Genomic DNA, 17,601 nt, shown 5'->3' with positions numbered 1-17,601 from the left:
TTATGTAGTGTGAGAGGTCTCTCTTATGTAGTGTGAGAGTGTCTCTCTTTATGTAGTGTGCGGTGTCTCTATGTAGTGGTTGCGGTGTCTCTCTTTAGTAGTGTGCGGTGTCTCTCTTATGTAGTGTTGCGGTGTCTCTCTTTATGTAGTGTTGCGGTGTCTCTCTTTATGTAGTGTTGCGGTGTCTCTCGTTTATGTAGTGTGCGTTGTCTCTCTTATGTAGTGTTGCGTTGTCTCTCTTTATGTAGTTGTTGCGTTGTCTCTCTTTATGTAGTGTTGCGTTGTCCTCTCTTTATGTAGGTGTTGCGGTTGTCTCCTCTTTATGTAGTGTTGCGGTGTCTCTCTTTATGTAGTGTTGCGGTGTCCTCTCTTTATGTAGTGTTGCGGTGTCTCTCTTTATGTAGCGTTGCGGTGTCCTCTCTTTATGTAGGCGTTGCGGTGTCTCTCTTTATGTAGCGTTGCGGTGTCTCTCTTTATGTAGCGTTGCGGTGTCTCTCTTTATGTAGCGTTGCGGTGTCTCTCTTTATGTAGCGTTGCGGTGTCTCTCTTTATGTAGCGGTGTCTCTCTTTATGTAGCGTTGCGGTGTCTCTCTTATGTAGTGTTGCGGTGTCTCTCTTTATGTAGTGTTGCGGTGTCTCTCTTTATGTAGTGTTGCGGTGTCTCTCTTAATGTAGTGTTGCGGTGTCTCTCTTATGTAGTGTTGCGGTGCTCTCTTATGTAGCGTTGCGGTGTCTCTCTTTATGTAGCGTTGCGGTGTCTCTCTTTATGTAGCGTTGCGGTGTCTCTCTTTATGTAGCGTTGCGGTGTCTCTCTTTATGTAGCGTTGCGGTGTCTCTCTTTATGTAGCGTTGCGGTGTCTCTCTTTATGTAGCGTTGCGGTGTCTCTCTTTATGTAGCGTTGCGGTGTCTCTCTTTATGTAGCGTTGCGGTGTCTCTCTTTATGTAGCGGTGCGGTGTCTCTCTTTATGTAGTGTTGCGGTGTCTCTCTTTATGTAGTGTTGTCTCTCTTTATGTAGTGTTGCGGTGTCTCTCTTTATGTAGTGTGAGAGTGTCTCTCTTTATGTAGTGTGAGAGTGTCTCTCTTTATGTAGTGGTGCGGTGTCTCTCTTTATGTAGTGTTGCGGTGTCTCTCTTTATGTAGTGTGAGAGTGTCTCTCTTTATGTAGTGTTGTGGTGTCTCTCTTTATGTAGTGTTATGGTGTCTCTCTTTATGTAGTGTTGTGGTGTCTCTCTTTATGTAGTGTCGTGGTGTCTCTCTTTATGTAGTGTCGTGGTGTCTCTCTTTATGCAGTGTCGTGGTGTCTCTCTTTATGCAGTGTCGTGGTGTTTCTCTTTATGTAGTGTCGTGGTGTCTCTCTTTATGTAGTGTGAGAGTGTCTCTCTATGTAGTGTGAGAGTGTCTCTCTTTATGTAGTGGTGCGGTGTCTCTCTTTATGTAGTGTTGCGGTGTCTCTCTTTATGTAGTGTTGCGTTATCTTTCTTTATGTAGTGTTGCGGTGTCTCTCTTTATGTAGTGTTGCGGTGTCTCTCTTTATGTAGTGGTGCGTTGTCTCTCTTTATGTAGTGTTGCGGTGTCTCTCTTTATGTAGTGTTGTGGTGTCTCTATGTAGTGTGAGAGTGTCTCTCTTTATGTAGTGTTGTGGTGTCTCTCTTTATGTAGTGTCGTGGTGTCTCTCTTTATGTAGTGTCGTGGTGTCTCTCTTTATGTAGTGTCGTGGTGTCTCTATGCAGTGTCGTGGTGTTTCTCTTTATGTAGTGTCGTGGTGTCTCTCTTTATGTAGTGTGAGAGTGTCTCTCTTTATGTAGTGTGAGAGTGTCTCTCTTTATGTAGTGGTGCGGTGTCTCTATGTAGTGTTGCGGTGTCTCTCTTTATGTAGTGTTGCGGTGTCTCTCTTTATGTAGTGTTGCGGTGTCTCTCTTTATGTAGTGTCGTGGTGTCTCTCTTTATGTAGTGTCGTGGTGTCTCTCTTTATGTAGTGTCGTGGTGTCTCTATGCAGTGTCGTGGTGTTTCTCTTTATGTAGTGTCGTGGTGTCTCTCTTTATGTAGTGTGAGAGTGTCTCTCTTTATGTAGTGTGAGAGTGTCTCTCTTTATGTAGTGGTGCGGTGTCTCTATGTAGTGTTGCGGTGTCTCTCTTTATGTAGTGTTGCGGTGTCTCTCTTTATGTAGTGTTGCGGTGTCTCTCTTTATGTAGTGTTGCGGTGTCTCTCTTTATGTAGTGTTGCGGTGTCTCTCTTTATGTAGTGGTGCGGTGTCTCTCTTTATGTAGTGTTGCGGTGTCTCTCTTTATGTAGTGTTGCGGTGTCTCTCTTTATGTAGTGTTGCGGTGTCTCTCTTTATGTAGTGTTGCGGTGTCTCTCTTTATGTAGTGTTGCGGTGTCTCTCTTTATGTAGTGTTGCGGTGTCTCTCTTTATGTAGTGTTGCGGTGTCTCTCTTTATGTAGTGTTGCGGTGTCTCTCTTTATGTAGTGTTGCGGTGTCTCTCTTTATGTAGTGTTGCGGTGTCTCTCTTTATGTAGTGTTGCGGTGTCTCTCTATGTAGTGTTGCGGTGTCTCTCTTTATGTAGTGTTGCGGTGTCTCTCTTTATGTAGTGTTGCGGTGTCTCTCTTTATGTAGCGGTGCGGTGTCTCTCTTTATGTAGCGGTGCGGTGTCTCTCTTTATGTAGCGGTGCGGTGTCTCTCTTTATGTAGCGGTGCGGTGTCTCTCTATGTAGCGGTGCGGTGTCTCTCTTTATGTAGCGGTGCGGTGTCTCTCTTTATGTAGCGGTGCGGTGTCTCTCTTTATGTAGCGGTGCGGTGTCTCTCTTTATGTAGCGTTGCGGTGTCTCTCTTTATGTAGCGTTGCGGTGTCTCTCTTTATGTAGCGTTGCGGTGTCTCTCTTTATGTAGCGTTGCGGTGTCTCTCTTTATGTAGCGTTGCGGTGTCTCTCTTTATGTAGCGTTGCGGTGTCTCTCTTTATGTAGCGTTGCGGTGTCTCTCTTTATGTAGCGTTGCGGTGTCTCTCTTTATGTAGCGTTGCGGTGTCTCTCTTTATGTAGCGTTGCGGTGTCTCTCTTTATGTAGCGTTGCGGTGTCTCTCTTTATGTAGCGTTGCGGTGTCTCTCTTTATGTAGCGTTGCGGTGTCTCTCTTTATGTAGCGTTGCGGTGTCTCTCTTTATGTAGCGTTGCGGTGTCTCTCTTTATGTAGTGTTGCGGTGTCTCTCTTTATGTAGTGTTGCGGTGTCTCTTTTTATGTAGCGTTGCGGTGTCTCTCTTTATGTAGCGATGCGGTGTCTCTCTTTATGTAGCGTTGCGGTGTCTCTCTTTATGTAGCGTTGCGGTGTCTCTCTTTATGTAGCGTTGCGGTGTCTCTCTTTATGTAGCGGTGCGGTGTCTCTCTTTATGTAGCGGTGCGGTGTCTCTCTTTATGTAGCGGTGCGGTGTCTCTCTTTATGTAGCGGTGCGGTGTCTCTCTTTATGTAGCGGTGCGGTGTCTCTTTATGTAGCGGTGCGGTGTCTCTCTTTATGTAGCGGTGCGGTGTCTCTCTTTATGTAGCGGTGCGGTGTCTCTCTTTATGTAGCGGTGCGGTGTCTCTCTTTATGTAGCGGTGCGGTGTCTCTCTTTATGTAGCGTTGCGGTGTCTCTCTTTATGTAGCGGTGCGGTGTCTCTCTTTATGTAGCGTTGCGGTGTCTCTTTATGTAGTGTTGCGGTGTCTCTTATGTAGTGTTGCGGTGTCTCTCTTTATGTAGTGTTGCGGTGTCTCTCTTTATGTAGTGTTGCGGTGTCTCTCTTTATGTAGTGTTGCGGTGTCTCTCTTTATGTAGTGTTGCGGTGTCTCTCTTTATGTAGTGTTGCGGTGTCTCTATTTATGTAGTGTTGCGGTGTCTCTCTTTATGTAGTGTTGCGGTGTCTCTCTTTATGTAGTGTTGCGGTGTCTCTCTTTATGTAGTGTTGCGGTGTCTCTCTTTATGTAGTGTTGCGGTGTCTCTCTTTATGTAGTGTTGCGGTGTCTCTCTTTATGCAGTGTCGTGGTGTTTCTCTTTATGTAGTGTCGTGGTGTCTCTCTTTATGTAGTGTGAGAGTGTCTCTCTTTATGTAGTGTGAGAGTGTCTCTCTTTATGTAGTGTGAGAGTGTCTCTCTTTATGTAGTGTTGCGGTGTCTCTCTTTATGTAGTGTTGCGGTGTCTCTCTTTATGTAGTGTTGCGTTGTCTCTCTTTATGTAGTGTTGCGTTGTCTCTCTTTATGTAGTGTTGCGGTGTCTCTCTTTATGTAGTGTTGCGGTGTCTCTCTTTATGTAGTGTTGCGGTGTCTCTCTTTATGTAGTGTTGCGGTGTCTCTCTTTATGCAGTGTTGCGGTGTCTCTCTTTATGCAGTGTCGTGGTGTTTCTCTTTATGTAGTGTCGTGGTGTCTCTCTTTATGTAGTGTGAGAGTGTCTCTCTTTATGTAGTGTGAGAGTGTCTCTCTTTATGTAGTGTTGCGGTGTCTCTCTTTATGTAGTGTTGCGGTGTCTCTCTTTATGTAGTGTTGCGTTGTCTCTCTTTATGTAGTGTTGCGTTGTCTCTCTTTATGTAGTGTTGCGTTGTCTCTCTTTATGTAGTGTTGCGTTGTCTCTCTTTATGTAGTGTTGCGGTGTCTCTCTTTATGTAGTGTTGTCTCTCTTTATGTAGTGTTGCGGTGTCTCTCTTTATGTAGTGTTGCGTTGTCTCTCTTTATGTAGTGTTGCGTTGTCTCTCTTTATGTAGTGTTGCGTTGTCTCTCTTTTATGTAGTGTTGCGGTGTCTCTCTTTATGTAGTGTTGCGGTGTCTCTCTTTATGTAGTGTTGCGGTGTCTCTCTTTATGTAGTGTTGCGGTGTCTCTCTTTATGTAGTGTTGCGGTGTCTCTCTTTATGTAGTGTTGCGGTGTCTCTCTTTATGTAGTGTTGCGGTGTCTCTCTTTATGTAGTGTTGCGGTGTCTCTCTTTATGTAGTGTTGCGGTGTCTCTCTTTATGTAGTGTTGCGGTGTCTCTCTTTATGTAGTGTTGCGGTGTCTCTCTTTATGTAGTGTTGCGGTGTCTCTCTTTATGTAGTGTTGCGGTGTCTCTCTTTATGTAGTGTTGCGGTGTCTCTCTTTATGTAGTGTTGCGGTGTCTCTCTTTATGTAGTGTTGCGGTGTCTCTCTTTATGTAGTGTTGCGGTGTCTCTCTTTATGTAGTGTTGCGGTGTCTCTCTTTATGTAGTGTTGCGGTGTCTCTCTTTATGTAGTGTTGCGGTGTCTCTCTTTATGTAGTGTTGCGGTGTCTCTCTTTATGTAGTGTTGCGGTGTCTCTCTTTATGTAGTGTTGCGGTGTCTCTCTTTATGTAGTGTTGCGGTGTCTCTCTTTATGTAGTGTTGCGGTGTCTCTCTTTATGTAGTGTTGCGGTGTCTCTCTTTATGTAGTGTTGCGGTGTCTCTCTATGTAGTGTTGCGGTGTCTCTCTATGTAGTGTTGCGTTGTCTCTCTATGTAGTGTTGCGGTGTCTCTATGTAGTGTTGCGGTGTCTCTATGTAGTGTTGCGGTGTCTCTCTTTATGTAGTGTTGCGGTGTCTCTCTTTATGTAGTGTTGCGTTGTCTCTCTTTATGTAGTGGTGCGTTGTCTCTCTTTATGTAGTGGTGCGGTGTCTCTCTTTATGTAGTGGTGCGGTGTCTCTCTTTATGTAGTGGTGCGGTGTCTCTCTTTATGTAGTGGTGCGTTGTCTCTCTTTATGTAGTGGTGCGGTGTCTCTCTTTATGTAGTGTTGCGGTGTCTCTCTTTATGTAGTGTTGCGGTGTCTCTTTATGTAGTGTTGCGTTGTCTCTCTCTATGTAGTGTTGAGGTGTCTCTCTTTATGTAGTGTTGAGGTGTCTCTATGTAGTGTTGCGGTGTCTCTATGTAGTGTTGCGGTGTCTCTCTTTATGTAGTGTTGCGGTGTCTCTCTTTATGTAGTGTTGCGGTGTCTCTCTTTATGTAGTGTTGCGGTGTCTCTCTTTATGTAGTGTTGCGGTGTCTCTCTTTATGTAGTGTTGCGGTGTCTCTCTTTATGTAGTGTTGCGGTGTCTCTCTTTATGTAGTGTTATGGTGTCTCTCTTTATGTAGTGTTGTGGTGTCTCTATGTAGTGTTGTGGTGTCTCTATGTAGTGTTGTGGTGTCTCTCTTTATGTAGTGTTGTGGTGTCTCTCTTTATGTAGTGTTGTGGTGTCTCTCTTTATGTAGTGTCGTGGTGTCTCTATGTAGTGTCGTGGTGTCTCTATGTAGTGTCGTGGTGTCTCTCTTTATGTAGTGTCGTGGTGTCTCTCTTTATGTAGTGTGAGAGTGTCTCTCTTTATGTAGTGTGAGAGTGTCTCTCTTTATGTAGTGGTGCGGTGTCTCTCTTTATGTAGTGTTGCGGTGTCTCTCTTTATGTAGTGTTGTGGTGTCTCTCTTTATGTAGTGTTGCGGTGTCTCTCTTTATGTAGTGTTGCGGTGTCTCTCTTTATGTAGTGTTGCGGTGTCTCTATGTAGTGTTGCGGTGTCTCTATGTAGTGTTGCGGTGTCTCTATGTAGTGTTGCGGTGTCTCTCTTTATGTAGTGTTGCGGTGTCTCTCTTTATGTAGCGTTGCGGTGTCTCTCTTTATGTAGCGTTGCGGTGTCTCTCTTTATGTAGCGTTGCGGTGTATCTCTTTATGTAGTGATGCAGGGTGTCTCTCTTTATGTAGTGTTGCGGTGTCTCTCTTTATGTAGTGTTGCGGTGTCTCTCTTTATGTAGTGTTGCGGTGTCTCTCTTTATGTAGTGTTGCGGTGTCTCTCTTTATGTAGTGTTGCGTTGTCTCTCTTTATGTAGTGGTGCGGTGTCTCTCTTTACGTAGTGTTGCGGTGTCTCTCTTTACGTAGTGTTGCGGTGTCTCTCTTTACGTAGTGTTGCGTTGTCTCTCTTTACGTAGTGTTGCGTTGTCTCTCTTTACGTAGTGTTGCGGTGTCTCTCTTTATGTAGTGTTGCGGTGTCTCTCTTTATGTAGTGTTGCGGTGTCTCTCTTTATGTAGTGTTGCGGTGTCTCTCTTTATGTAGTGTTGCGGTGTCTCTCTTTATGTAGTGTTGCGGTGTCTCTCTTTATGTAGTGTTGCGGTGTCTCTCTTTATGTAGTGTTGCGGTGTCTCTCTTTATGTAGTGTTGCGGTGTCTCTCTTTATGTAGTGTTGCGGTGTCTCTCTTTATGTAGTGTTGCGGTGTCTCTCTTTATGTAGTGTTGCGGTGTCTCTCTTTATATAGTGTTGCGGTGTCTCTTTATGTAGTGTTGCGGTGTCTCTCTTTATGTAGTGTTGCGGTGTCTCTCTTTATGTAGCGTTGCGGTGTCTCTCTTTATGTAGCGTTGCGGTGTCTCTCTTTATGTAGTGTTGCGGTGTCTCTCTTTATGTAGTGTTGCGGTGTCTCTCTTTATGTAGTGTTGCGGTGTCTCTCTTTATGTAGTGTTGCGGTGTCTCTTTATGTAGTGTTGCGGTGTCTCTCTTTATGTAGTGTTGTCTCTCTTTATGTAGTGTGAGAGTGTCTCTCTTTATGTAGTGGTGCGGTGTCTCTCTTTATGTAGTGTTGTGGTGTCTCTCTTTATGTAGTGTGAGAGTGTCTCTCTTTATGTAGTGTTGTGGTGTCTCTCTTTATGTAGTGTTATGGTGTCTCTCTTTATGTAGTGTTGTGGTGTCTCTCTTTATGTAGTGTTGTGGTGTCTCTCTTTATGTAGTGTTGTGGTGTCTCTCTTTATGTAGTGTTGTGGTGTCTCTCTTTATGTAGTGTCGTGGTGTCTCTCTTTATGTAGTGTCGTGGTGTCTCTCTTTATGTAGTGTCGTGGTGTCTCTCTTTATGTAGTGTCGTGGTGTCTCTCTTTATGTAGTGTCGTGGTGTCTCTCTTTATGTAGTGTGAGAGTGTCTCTCTTTATGTAGTGTGAGAGTGTCTCTCTTTATGTAGTGGTGCGGTGTCTCTCTTTATGTAGTGTTGTGTTATCTTTCTTTATGTAGTGTTGCGGTGTCTCTCTTTATGTAGTGTTGCGGTGTCTCTCTTTATGTAGTGTTGCGGTGTCTCTCTTTATGTAGTGTTGCGGTGTCTCTCTTTATGTAGTGTTGCGGTGTCTCTATGTAGTGTTGCGGTGTCTCTCTTTATGTAGTGTTGCGGTGTCTCTCTTTATGTAGCGTTGCGGTGTCTCTCTTTATGTAGTGATGCAGGGTGTCTCTCTTTATGTAGTGATGCAGGGTGTCTCTCTTTATGTAGCGTTGCGGTGTCTCTCTTTGTGTAGTGTTGCGGTGTCTCTATTTATGTAGTGTTGTGGTGTCTCTCTTTATGTAGTGTTGCGGTGTCTCTCTTTATGTAGTGTTGCGTTGTCTCTATGTAGTGTTGCGGTGTCTCTTTATGTAGTGTTGCGGTGTCTCTCTTTATGTAGTGGTGCGGTGTCTCTCTTTATGTAGTGTTGCGGTGTCTCTCTTTATGTAGTGTTGCGGTGTCTCTCTTTATGTAGTGTTGCGGTGTCTCTCTATGTAGTGGTGTGGTGTCTCTCTTTATGTAGTGTTGCGGTGTCTCTCTTTATGTAGTGTTGCGGTGTCTCTCTTTATGTAGTGTTGCGGTGTCTCTCTTTATGTAGTGTTGCGGTGTCTCTCTTTATGTAGTGTTGCGGTGTCTCTCTTTATGTAGTGTTGCGGTGTCTCTCTTTACGTAGTGTTGCGTTGTCTCTCTTTACGTAGTGGTGCGGTGTCTCTCTTTACGTAGTGTTGCGGTGTCTCTCTTTACGTAGTGTTGCGGTGTCTCTCTTTACGTAGTGTTGCGGTGTCTCTCTTTACGTAGTGTTGCGGTGTCTCTCTTTACGTAGTGTTGCGGTGTCTCTCTTTATGTAGTGTTGCGGTGTCTCTCTTTATGTAGTGTTGCGGTGTCTCTCTTTATGTAGTGTTGCGGTGTCTCTCTTTATGTAGTGTTGCGGTGTCTCTCTTTATGTAGTGTTGCGGTGTCTCTCTTTATGTAGTGTTGCGGTGTCTCTCTTTATGTAGTGTTGCGGTGTCTCTCTTTATGTAGTGTTGCGGTGTCTCTCTTTATGTAGTGTTGCGGTGTCTCTCTTTATGTAGTGTTGCGGTGTCTCTCTTTATATAGTGTTGCGGTGTCTCTTTATGTAGTGTTGCGGTGTCTCTCTTTATGTAGTGTTGCGGTGTCTCTCTTTATGTAGCGTTGCGGTGTCTCTCTTTATGTAGCGTTGCGGTGTCTCTCTTTATGTAGCGTTGCGGTGTCTCTCTTTATGTAGTGTTGCGGTGTCTCTCTTTATGTAGTGTTGCGGTGTCTCTCTTTATGTAGTGTTGCGGTGTCTCTTTATGTAGTGTTGCGGTGTCTCTCTTTATGTAGTGTTGTCTCTCTTTATGTAGTGTGAGAGTGTCTCTCTTTATGTAGTGGTGCGGTGTCTCTCTTTATGTAGTGTTGTGGTGTCTCTCTTTATGTAGTGTGAGAGTGTCTCTCTTTATGTAGTGTTGTGGTGTCTCTCTTTATGTAGTGTTATGGTGTCTCTCTTTATGTAGTGTTGTGGTGTCTCTCTTTATGTAGTGTTGTGGTGTCTCTCTTTATGTAGTGTTGTGGTGTCTCTCTTTATGTAGTGTCGTGGTGTCTCTCTTTATGTAGTGTCGTGGTGTCTCTCTTTATGTAGTGTCGTGGTGTCTCTCTTTATGTAGTGTCGTGGTGTCTCTCTTTATGTAGTGTCGTGGTGTCTCTCTTTATGTAGTGTGAGAGTGTCTCTCTTTATGTAGTGTGAGAGTGTCTCTCTTTATGTAGTGGTGCGGTGTCTCTCTTTATGTAGTGTTGTGTTATCTTTCTTTATGTAGTGTTGCGGTGTCTCTCTTTATGTAGTGTTGCGGTGTCTCTCTTTATGTAGTGTTGCGGTGTCTCTCTTTATGTAGTGTTGCGGTGTCTCTCTTTATGTAGTGTTGCGGTGTCTCTATGTAGTGTTGCGGTGTCTCTCTTTATGTAGTGTTGCGGTGTCTCTCTTTATGTAGCGTTGCGGTGTCTCTCTTTATGTAGTGATGCAGGGTGTCTCTCTTTATGTAGTGATGCAGGGTGTCTCTCTTTATGTAGCGTTGCGGTGTCTCTCTTTGTGTAGTGTTGCGGTGTCTCTATTTATGTAGTGTTGTGGTGTCTCTCTTTATGTAGTGTTGCGGTGTCTCTCTTTATGTAGTGTTGCGTTGTCTCTATGTAGTGTTGCGGTGTCTCTTTATGTAGTGTTGCGGTGTCTCTCTTTATGTAGTGGTGCGGTGTCTCTCTTTATGTAGTGTTGCGGTGTCTCTCTTTATGTAGTGTTGCGGTGTCTCTATGTAGTGTTGCGGTGTCTCTCTTTATGTAGTGGTGTGGTGTCTCTCTTTATGTAGTGTTGCGGTGTCTCTCTTTATGTAGTGTTGCGGTGTCTCTCTTTATGTAGTGTTGCGGTGTCTCTCTTTATGTAGTGTTGCGGTGTCTCTCTTTATGTAGCGTTGCGGTGTCTCTCTTTATGTAGCGTTGCGGTGTCTCTCTTTATGTAGTGTTGCGGTCTCTCTTTATGTAGTGTTGCGGTGTCTCTCTTTATGTAGTGTTGCGGTGTCTCTCTTTATGTAGTGATGCAGGGTGTCTCTCTTTATGTAGCGTTGCGGTGTCTCTCTTTATGTAGCGTTGCGGTGTCTCTCTTTATGTAGCGTTGCGGTGTCTCTCTTTGTGTAGCGTTGCGGTGTCTCTATTTATGTAGTGTTGTGGTGTCTCTCTTTATGTAGTGGTGCGGTGTCTCTCTTTATGTAGTGTTGTGGTGTCTCTCTTTATGTAGTGGTGCGGTGTCTCTCTTTATGTAGTGATGCAGGGTGTCTCTCTTTATGTAGTGTTGCGGTGTCTCTCTTTATGTAGTGTTGCGGTGTCTCTTTATGTAGTGTTGCGGTGTCTCTCTTTATGTAGTGTTGCGTTGTCTCTCTTTATGTAGTGTTGCGTTGTCTCTCTTTATGTAGTGTTGCGTTGTCTCTCTTTATGTAGTGGTGCGTTGTCTCTCTTTATGTAGTGTTGCGTTGTCTCTCTTTATGTAGTGTTGCGGTGTCTCTCTTTATGTAGTGTTGCGTTGTCTCTCTTTATGTAGTGTTGCGGTGTCTCTCTTTATGTAGTGTTGCGGTGTCTCTCTTTATGTAGTGTTGCGGTGTCTCTCTTTATGTATGGTTGCGGTGTCTCTCTTTATGTAGTGTTGCGGTGTCTCTCTTTATGTAGTGTTGCGGTGTCTCTCTTTATGTAGTGTTGCGGTGTCTCTCTTTATGTAGTGTTGCGGTGTCTCTATGTAGTGTTGCGGTGTCTCTCTTTATGTAGTGTTGCGGTGTCTCTCTTTATGTAGTGTTGCGGTGTCTCTATGTAGTGTTGCGGTGTCTCTATGTAGTGTTGCGGTGTCTCTCTTTATGTAGTGTTGCGGTGTCTCTCTTTATGTAGTGTTGCGGTGTCTCTCTTTATGTAGTGTTGCGGTGTCTCTATGTAGCGTTGCGGTGTCTCTCTTTATGTAGTGATGCAGGGTGTCTCTCTTTATGTAGTGATGCAGGGTGTCTCTCTTTATGTAGTGTTGTGGTGTCTCTCTTTATGTAGCGTTGCGGTGTCTCTCTTTATGTAGTGTTGCGGTGTCTCTATTTATGTAGTGTTGTGGTGTCTCTCTTTATGTAGTGGTGCGGTGTCTCTCTTTATGTAGTGTTGTGGTGTCTCTCTTTATGTAGTGGTGCGTTGTCTCTCTTTATGTAGTGTTGCGGTGTCTCTATGTAGTGTTGCGTTGTCTCTCTTTATGTAGTGTTGCGGTGTCTCTCTTTATGTAGTGGTGCGGTGTCTCTCTTTATGTAGTGTTGCGTTGTCTCTCTTTATGTAGTGTTGTCTCTCTTTATGTAGTGTTGCGGTGTCTCTCTTTATGTAGTGTGAGAGTGTCTCTCTTTATGTAGTGGTGCGGTGTCTCTCTTTATGTAGTGTCTCTCTTTATGTAGTGATGCAGGGTGTCTCTCTTTATGTAGTGTTGTGGTGTCTCTCTTTATGTAGTGTTATGGTGTCTTTATGTAGTGTTGTGGTGACTCTCTTTATGTAGTGTTGTGGTGTCTCTCTTTATGTAGTGTTGTGGTGTCTCTCTTTATGTAGTGTCGTGGTGTCTCTCTTTATGTAGTGTTGTGGTGTCTCTATGTAGTGTTGTGGTGTCTCTATGTAGTGTTGTGGTGTCTCTTGTCGTGATGTGTGTTTTTTCCTATATTTTTAATCCCCGTCCTCGTCCCCGTCCCCGCAGGAGGCCTTTTGTCTTTTGGTAGGGTGTCATTGCAAATAAGAATTTGATCTTATTTTACCTTTATTTAACCAGGTAGGCAAGCTGAGAACAAGTTCTCATTTACAATTGCGACCTGGCCAAGATAGAGCAAAGCAGTTCGACACATACAACAACACAGAGTTACACATGGAGTAAAACAAACATACAGTCAATAATACAGTAGAAAAATAAATCTATATACAATGTGAGCGCAAATGAGGTGAGATAAGGGAGGTAAAGGCAAAAAAAGGCCATGGTGACGAGGTAAATACAATATAGCAAGTAAAACACTGGAATGGTAGATTTGCAGTGGAAGAATGTGCAAAGTAGAAATAGAAATCATGGGGTGCAAAGGAGCAAAATAAATAAATACAGTAGGGGAAGGGGTAGTTGTTTGGGCTAAATTATAGATGGGCTATGTACAGGTGCAGTTATCTGTGAGCTGCTCTGACAGCTGGTGCTTAAAGCTAGTGAGGGAGATAAGTGTTTCCAGTTTCAGAGATTTTTGTAGTTCGTTCCAGTCATTGGCAGCAGAGAACTGGAAGGAGAGGCGGCCAAAGGAGGAATTGGCTTTGGGGAAGACCAGAGAGATATACCTGCTGGAGCGCGTGCTACAGGTGGGTGCTGCTATGGTGACCAGCAAGCTGAGATAAGAGGGGACTTTACCTAGCAGGGTCTGTAGATGACCTGGAGCCAGTGGGTTTGGCAACGAGCATGAAGCGAGGGCCAGCCAAAGAGAGCGTACAGGTCGCAGTGGTGGGTAGTATGTGGGGCTTTGGTGACAAAACGGATGGCACTGTGATAGACTGCATCCAATTTATTGAGTAGGGTATTGGAGGGTATTTTGTAAATTACATCGCCGAAGTCGAGGATCGGTAGGATGGTCAGTTTTACGAGGGTATGTTTGGCAGCATGAGTGAAGGATGCTTTGTTGCGAAATAGGAAGCCAATTCTAGATTTAACTTTGGACTGAAGATGTTTGATGTGAGTCTGGAAGGAGAGTTTACAGTCTAACCAGACACCTAGGTATTTGTAGTTGTCCACATATTCTAAGTCAGAACTGTCCAGAGTAGTGATGCTGGATGGGCGGGCAGGTGCAGGCAGCGATCGGTTGAAGAGCATGCATTTAGTTTTGCTTGTATTTAAGAGCAGTTGGAGGCCACGGAAGGAGAGTTGTATGGCATTGAAGCTCGTCTGGAGGGTTGTTAACACAGTGTCCAAAGAAGGGCCAGAAGTGTACAGAATGGTGTCGTCTGCGTTGAAGTCGGAGGTTTACATACACCTTAGCCAAATACATTTAAACTCAGTTTTTCACAATTTCTGACATTTAATCCAAGTAAAAAAATCCCTGTTTTAGGTCAGTTAGGATCACCACTTTATTTTAAGAATGTGAAATGTCAGAATAATAGTAGAGAGAATGATTTATTTCAGATTTTATTTATTTCATCACATTCCCAGTGGGTCAGAAGTTTACATACACTCAATTAGTATTGGTAGCATTGCCTTTAAATTGTTTAACTTGAGTCAAACGTTTCGGGTAGCCTTCCACAAGCTTCCCACAATAAGTTGGGTGAATTGTGACCCATTCCTCCTGACAGAGCTGGTGTAACTGAATCAGGTTTGTAGGCCTCCTTGCTCGCACACGCTTTTTCAGTTCTGCCCACACGTTTTCTATAGGATTGAGGTCAGGGCTTTGTGATGACCACTCCAATACCTTAACTTTGATGTCCTTAAGCCATTTTGCCACAACTTTGGAAGTATGCTTGGGGTCATTGTCCATTTGGAAGACCCATTTGCGACCAAACTTTAACTTCCTGACTGATGTCTTGAGATGTTGCTTCAATATATCCACATCATTTTCCTTCCTCACGAGGCCATCTATTTTGTGAAGTGCACCAGTCCCTCTTGCAGCAAAGCATCCCCATCCCAAGGATGAACCAGACTTGTGGAGGTCTACAATTTATTTTCTGAGGTCTTGGTTGATTTCTTTTGATTTTCCCATGATGTCAAGCAAAGAGGCACTGAGTTTGAAGGTAGGCCTTAAAATACATCAACAGGTACACCTCCAATTGACTCAAATGATGTCAATTCGCCTATCAGAAGTTTCTAAAGCCATGACATCATTTTCTGGAATTTTTCAAGCTGTTTAAAGGCACAGCCAACTTAGTGTATGTAAACTTCTGACCCACTGGAATTGTGATGCAGTGAATTATAAGTGATTAGCCAGCAGCATACCACCCTGCATACCACTGCTGGTTTGCTTCTGAAGCTAAGCAGGGTTGGTTCTGATCAGTCCCTGGATGGGAGACCAGATGCTGCTGGAAGTGGTGTTGGAGGGCCAGTAGGAGGCTTTTTGGTCTAAAAAATATCCCCATGCCCCAGGGCAGTGATGTGTAGGACTGCCCTGTGTAGGATGCAGTCTTTCAGATGGGACGTTAAACGGGTATCCTGACTCTCTGAGGTCATTAAAGATCCCATGGCACTTATTGTAACGTGTTCTCAGTCAATTTACCTGGTGAAATAACGGACAAAAAAAAAAAAGTGAAATAATCTGTCTGTAAACAATTGTTGGAAAAATTACTTTTGTCATGCACAAAGTAGATGTCCTAACCGACTTGCAAAATCTATAGTTTGTTAACTAGACATTTTTGGAGTGGTAGAAAAACAAGTTTTAATGACTCCAACCTAAGTGTATGTAAACATCCGACTTCAACGGTATCTTTTTAAATAGTGTATGTGAAAGGGCCTCAGTGTGCTGCTGGTCATGCTGGGTATGTAAACCAGGCAGTGAGAGGTTCAGGTCCCTCCATCTCTGACTAACTGGCCCTGGTCAGTCAGAGGGAGAAGTGGTCTGTTAGCCCAGACGTCAGTCTACATGCTCCAACTCGCTCCTGGGAGACATTAAACCAATCAGGCTTCAACCACAGGGGCTAAAGAACAGGCAACTGACATCATCTTTCATAACTGCCGCTAAAGAACCAAGAGAGAGACGACCCTCTAGGGTGGCTGCGACCCCTCAGTGACCCCTTGGTGCCCTGAATTAGAAGAGGTAACAATGTCAACAAGAGACAGACATACCTTGGGGACGGAGGCACCATCAGGACGCTCTCTAGCATCAACAAACGTCAACTAAGAGGTATATCAACAGGTTACAGACAGGTCACACGCCTTTCCCTGTTGATGTTAAGCCTTCCCACCGTTGAACTTCCTCTCCCTGATGGATGAGCATTCTGAGTAGGCCTTGAAGGAGCGTCTTTCCTGTGGTCACAGTCCGTTGAACTTCCTCTCCCTGATGGATGAGCATTCTGAGTAGGCCTTGAAGGAGCGTCTTTCCTGTGGTCACAGTCCGTTGAGATTCACAGTGGTTTGTTTAAACCGTGACACAAAGGCAACATTCAAAGGACATTATGGAATCTCTGAGACTCATAAGTCGTGATGAACACCTTGACTCTTTCAGACGTCGAGGCCAAGGTGTTTATGTTCAAAAGAAACACGAAAGAACCGCATTATGTTCCGAAAGAACTGTAGAACATCATGTGCATCCTCCCTTGCCTGAACAACAGGCTGGACTAACGGTCACAGACATAATCATACTCAGACAGAATCTGACAAAGATGAGCTTTGACTTGGGGACGGTTTGTCTTTTCCATATGCAATATTTTGGCTCGTCAATTATTTAGCAGTGGAAAGAACCACGGATGCATGCCAAACATACTGAGACACATGCTAGCTCGGTGAACACTGATGGCTAGCCCAGGACCGCCCAGGACTGTATTTTAGGCAATGCCACTCAGACATTGCTCTTCCTAAAATGTATATATTTCTGAATTCCATTCTTTAACTTTTAGATTTGTGTATATTGTTGTGAATTGTTAGATACTGCTGCACTGTTGAAGCTAGGAACACAAGCATTCCGCTTACACCCACAATAACATCTTCTAAATATGTGTATGTGACCAATACCATTTGATTTGATTTGTTTATTTGGATCAAAGTTATGTGTAAGTGCTTTATTATTTCCTGGAATCCTGGTGTAAAATATATCTGTGTTGACCCCAGGCCCAGTCACTGCCCTGAGCGCTTCACAGACAGTCATCTTACAACTTTAACAGCTGCTGTCAACATGGTTTTAATTAGAGATATGGATGCTCCATAAATTTGCCATCTCAGACACATATGGTGAAGTTATATAGATACAGTCCGTTCTAAGGCAGGAAAACAATAACGCATTTATGGTTTTCGACCACATAGAATAAAGAAAGTAGACTTGCCGCACTATATCAAAACGTGTAAATCCTTATTCAAATTATGTTTTTAGTTCATGTACTGTTATCGTCTGTAATATTGCAATAAATGTCTTCACACTACAGAACAGCATATCCACAGTCATGCAAACTAATGTGACTAAAGTCATGACATCACCAACATGATATCATGGTATGCTACCACTGCCAACTGTAACCAGACAGTAATTTTTTTTTTTTAAATAAATTTGGCCCCCTTTTCTCCCCAATTTTCGTGGTATCCAATCGCTAGTAATTACAATCTTGTCTCATCGCTACAACTCCCGTACGGGCTCGGGAGAGACGAAGGTCGAAAGCCATGCGTCCTCCGAAGCACAACCCAACCAAGCCGCACTGCTTCTTAACACAGCGCGCCTCCAACCCGGAAGCCAGCCGCACCAATGTGTCGGAGGAAACACCGTGCACTGGCCCCCTCGGTTAGCAAGCACTGCGCCCGGCCCGCCACAGGAGTCGCTGGAGCGCGATGAGACAAGGATATCCCTACCGGCCAAACCCTCCCTAACCCGGACGACGCTAGGCCAATTGTGCGTCGCCCCACGGACCTCCCGGTGGCGGCCGGCTGCAACAGAGCCTGGGCGCGAACCCAGAGACTCTGGTGGCGCAGCTAGCGCTGCGATGCAGTGCCCTAGACCACTGCGCCACCCGGGAGGCCAACCAGACAGTATTTTAATGAGGGTAACAATGAAGTGATGTCATCGACATTTTCAATCCCATAATGGATCAATTAATCATTAAGGTCTACTTATAGGAGTTGTAATGAAAATCTCCTAAACCCTTTTACTTTATACTGAAATAAACTCACTGAACCATTTAATTCATTACTAACTATAGTCTGATATTGTCCACATGGCCATGTGTGTGAGATGGCTGGTGGGTGCATGGCTGGTGCAGTCTTCTGTGGTATACTTACAAATATGCGCAGGTGGCGGGCACACACCAGGCCGATGGAGCCGTTCTGGTCAGGACCACAGACCACCAACACTGTTGGCTGCTTCTTACCCAGGGAGGTCAGAGGAAAGGCCTGGAGGGAGAGAGAGATAGAGAGGTCA

The 17,601-nt window shown here is 44.4% G+C and overlaps 1 protein-coding gene across 1 annotated transcript in view; it reads right to left on the bottom strand.

Moving 5' to 3' along the window:
- LOC120053413 (yjeF N-terminal domain-containing protein 3-like) overlaps positions 1-17,601 on the bottom strand; it is a 108,553-nt gene that overhangs the window by 7,839 nt on the left and 83,113 nt on the right. The window contains exon 3 of the mRNA XM_039000536.1: positions 17,463-17,573. Within this exon, the coding sequence (XP_038856464.1) occupies positions 17,463-17,573 (111 nt within the window). The remainder of the gene's footprint in view (positions 1-17,462; positions 17,574-17,601) is intronic.

The sequence above is a fragment of the Salvelinus namaycush genome, chromosome 9 (genome assembly GCF_016432855.1).
Source record: "Salvelinus namaycush isolate Seneca chromosome 9, SaNama_1.0, whole genome shotgun sequence".
Classification (NCBI taxonomy): Eukaryota; Metazoa; Chordata; class Actinopteri; order Salmoniformes; family Salmonidae; genus Salvelinus; species Salvelinus namaycush.
The sequence above is the reverse complement of the archived record's forward strand: the minus strand, read 5'-3'. Positions and strand labels throughout refer to the sequence as shown.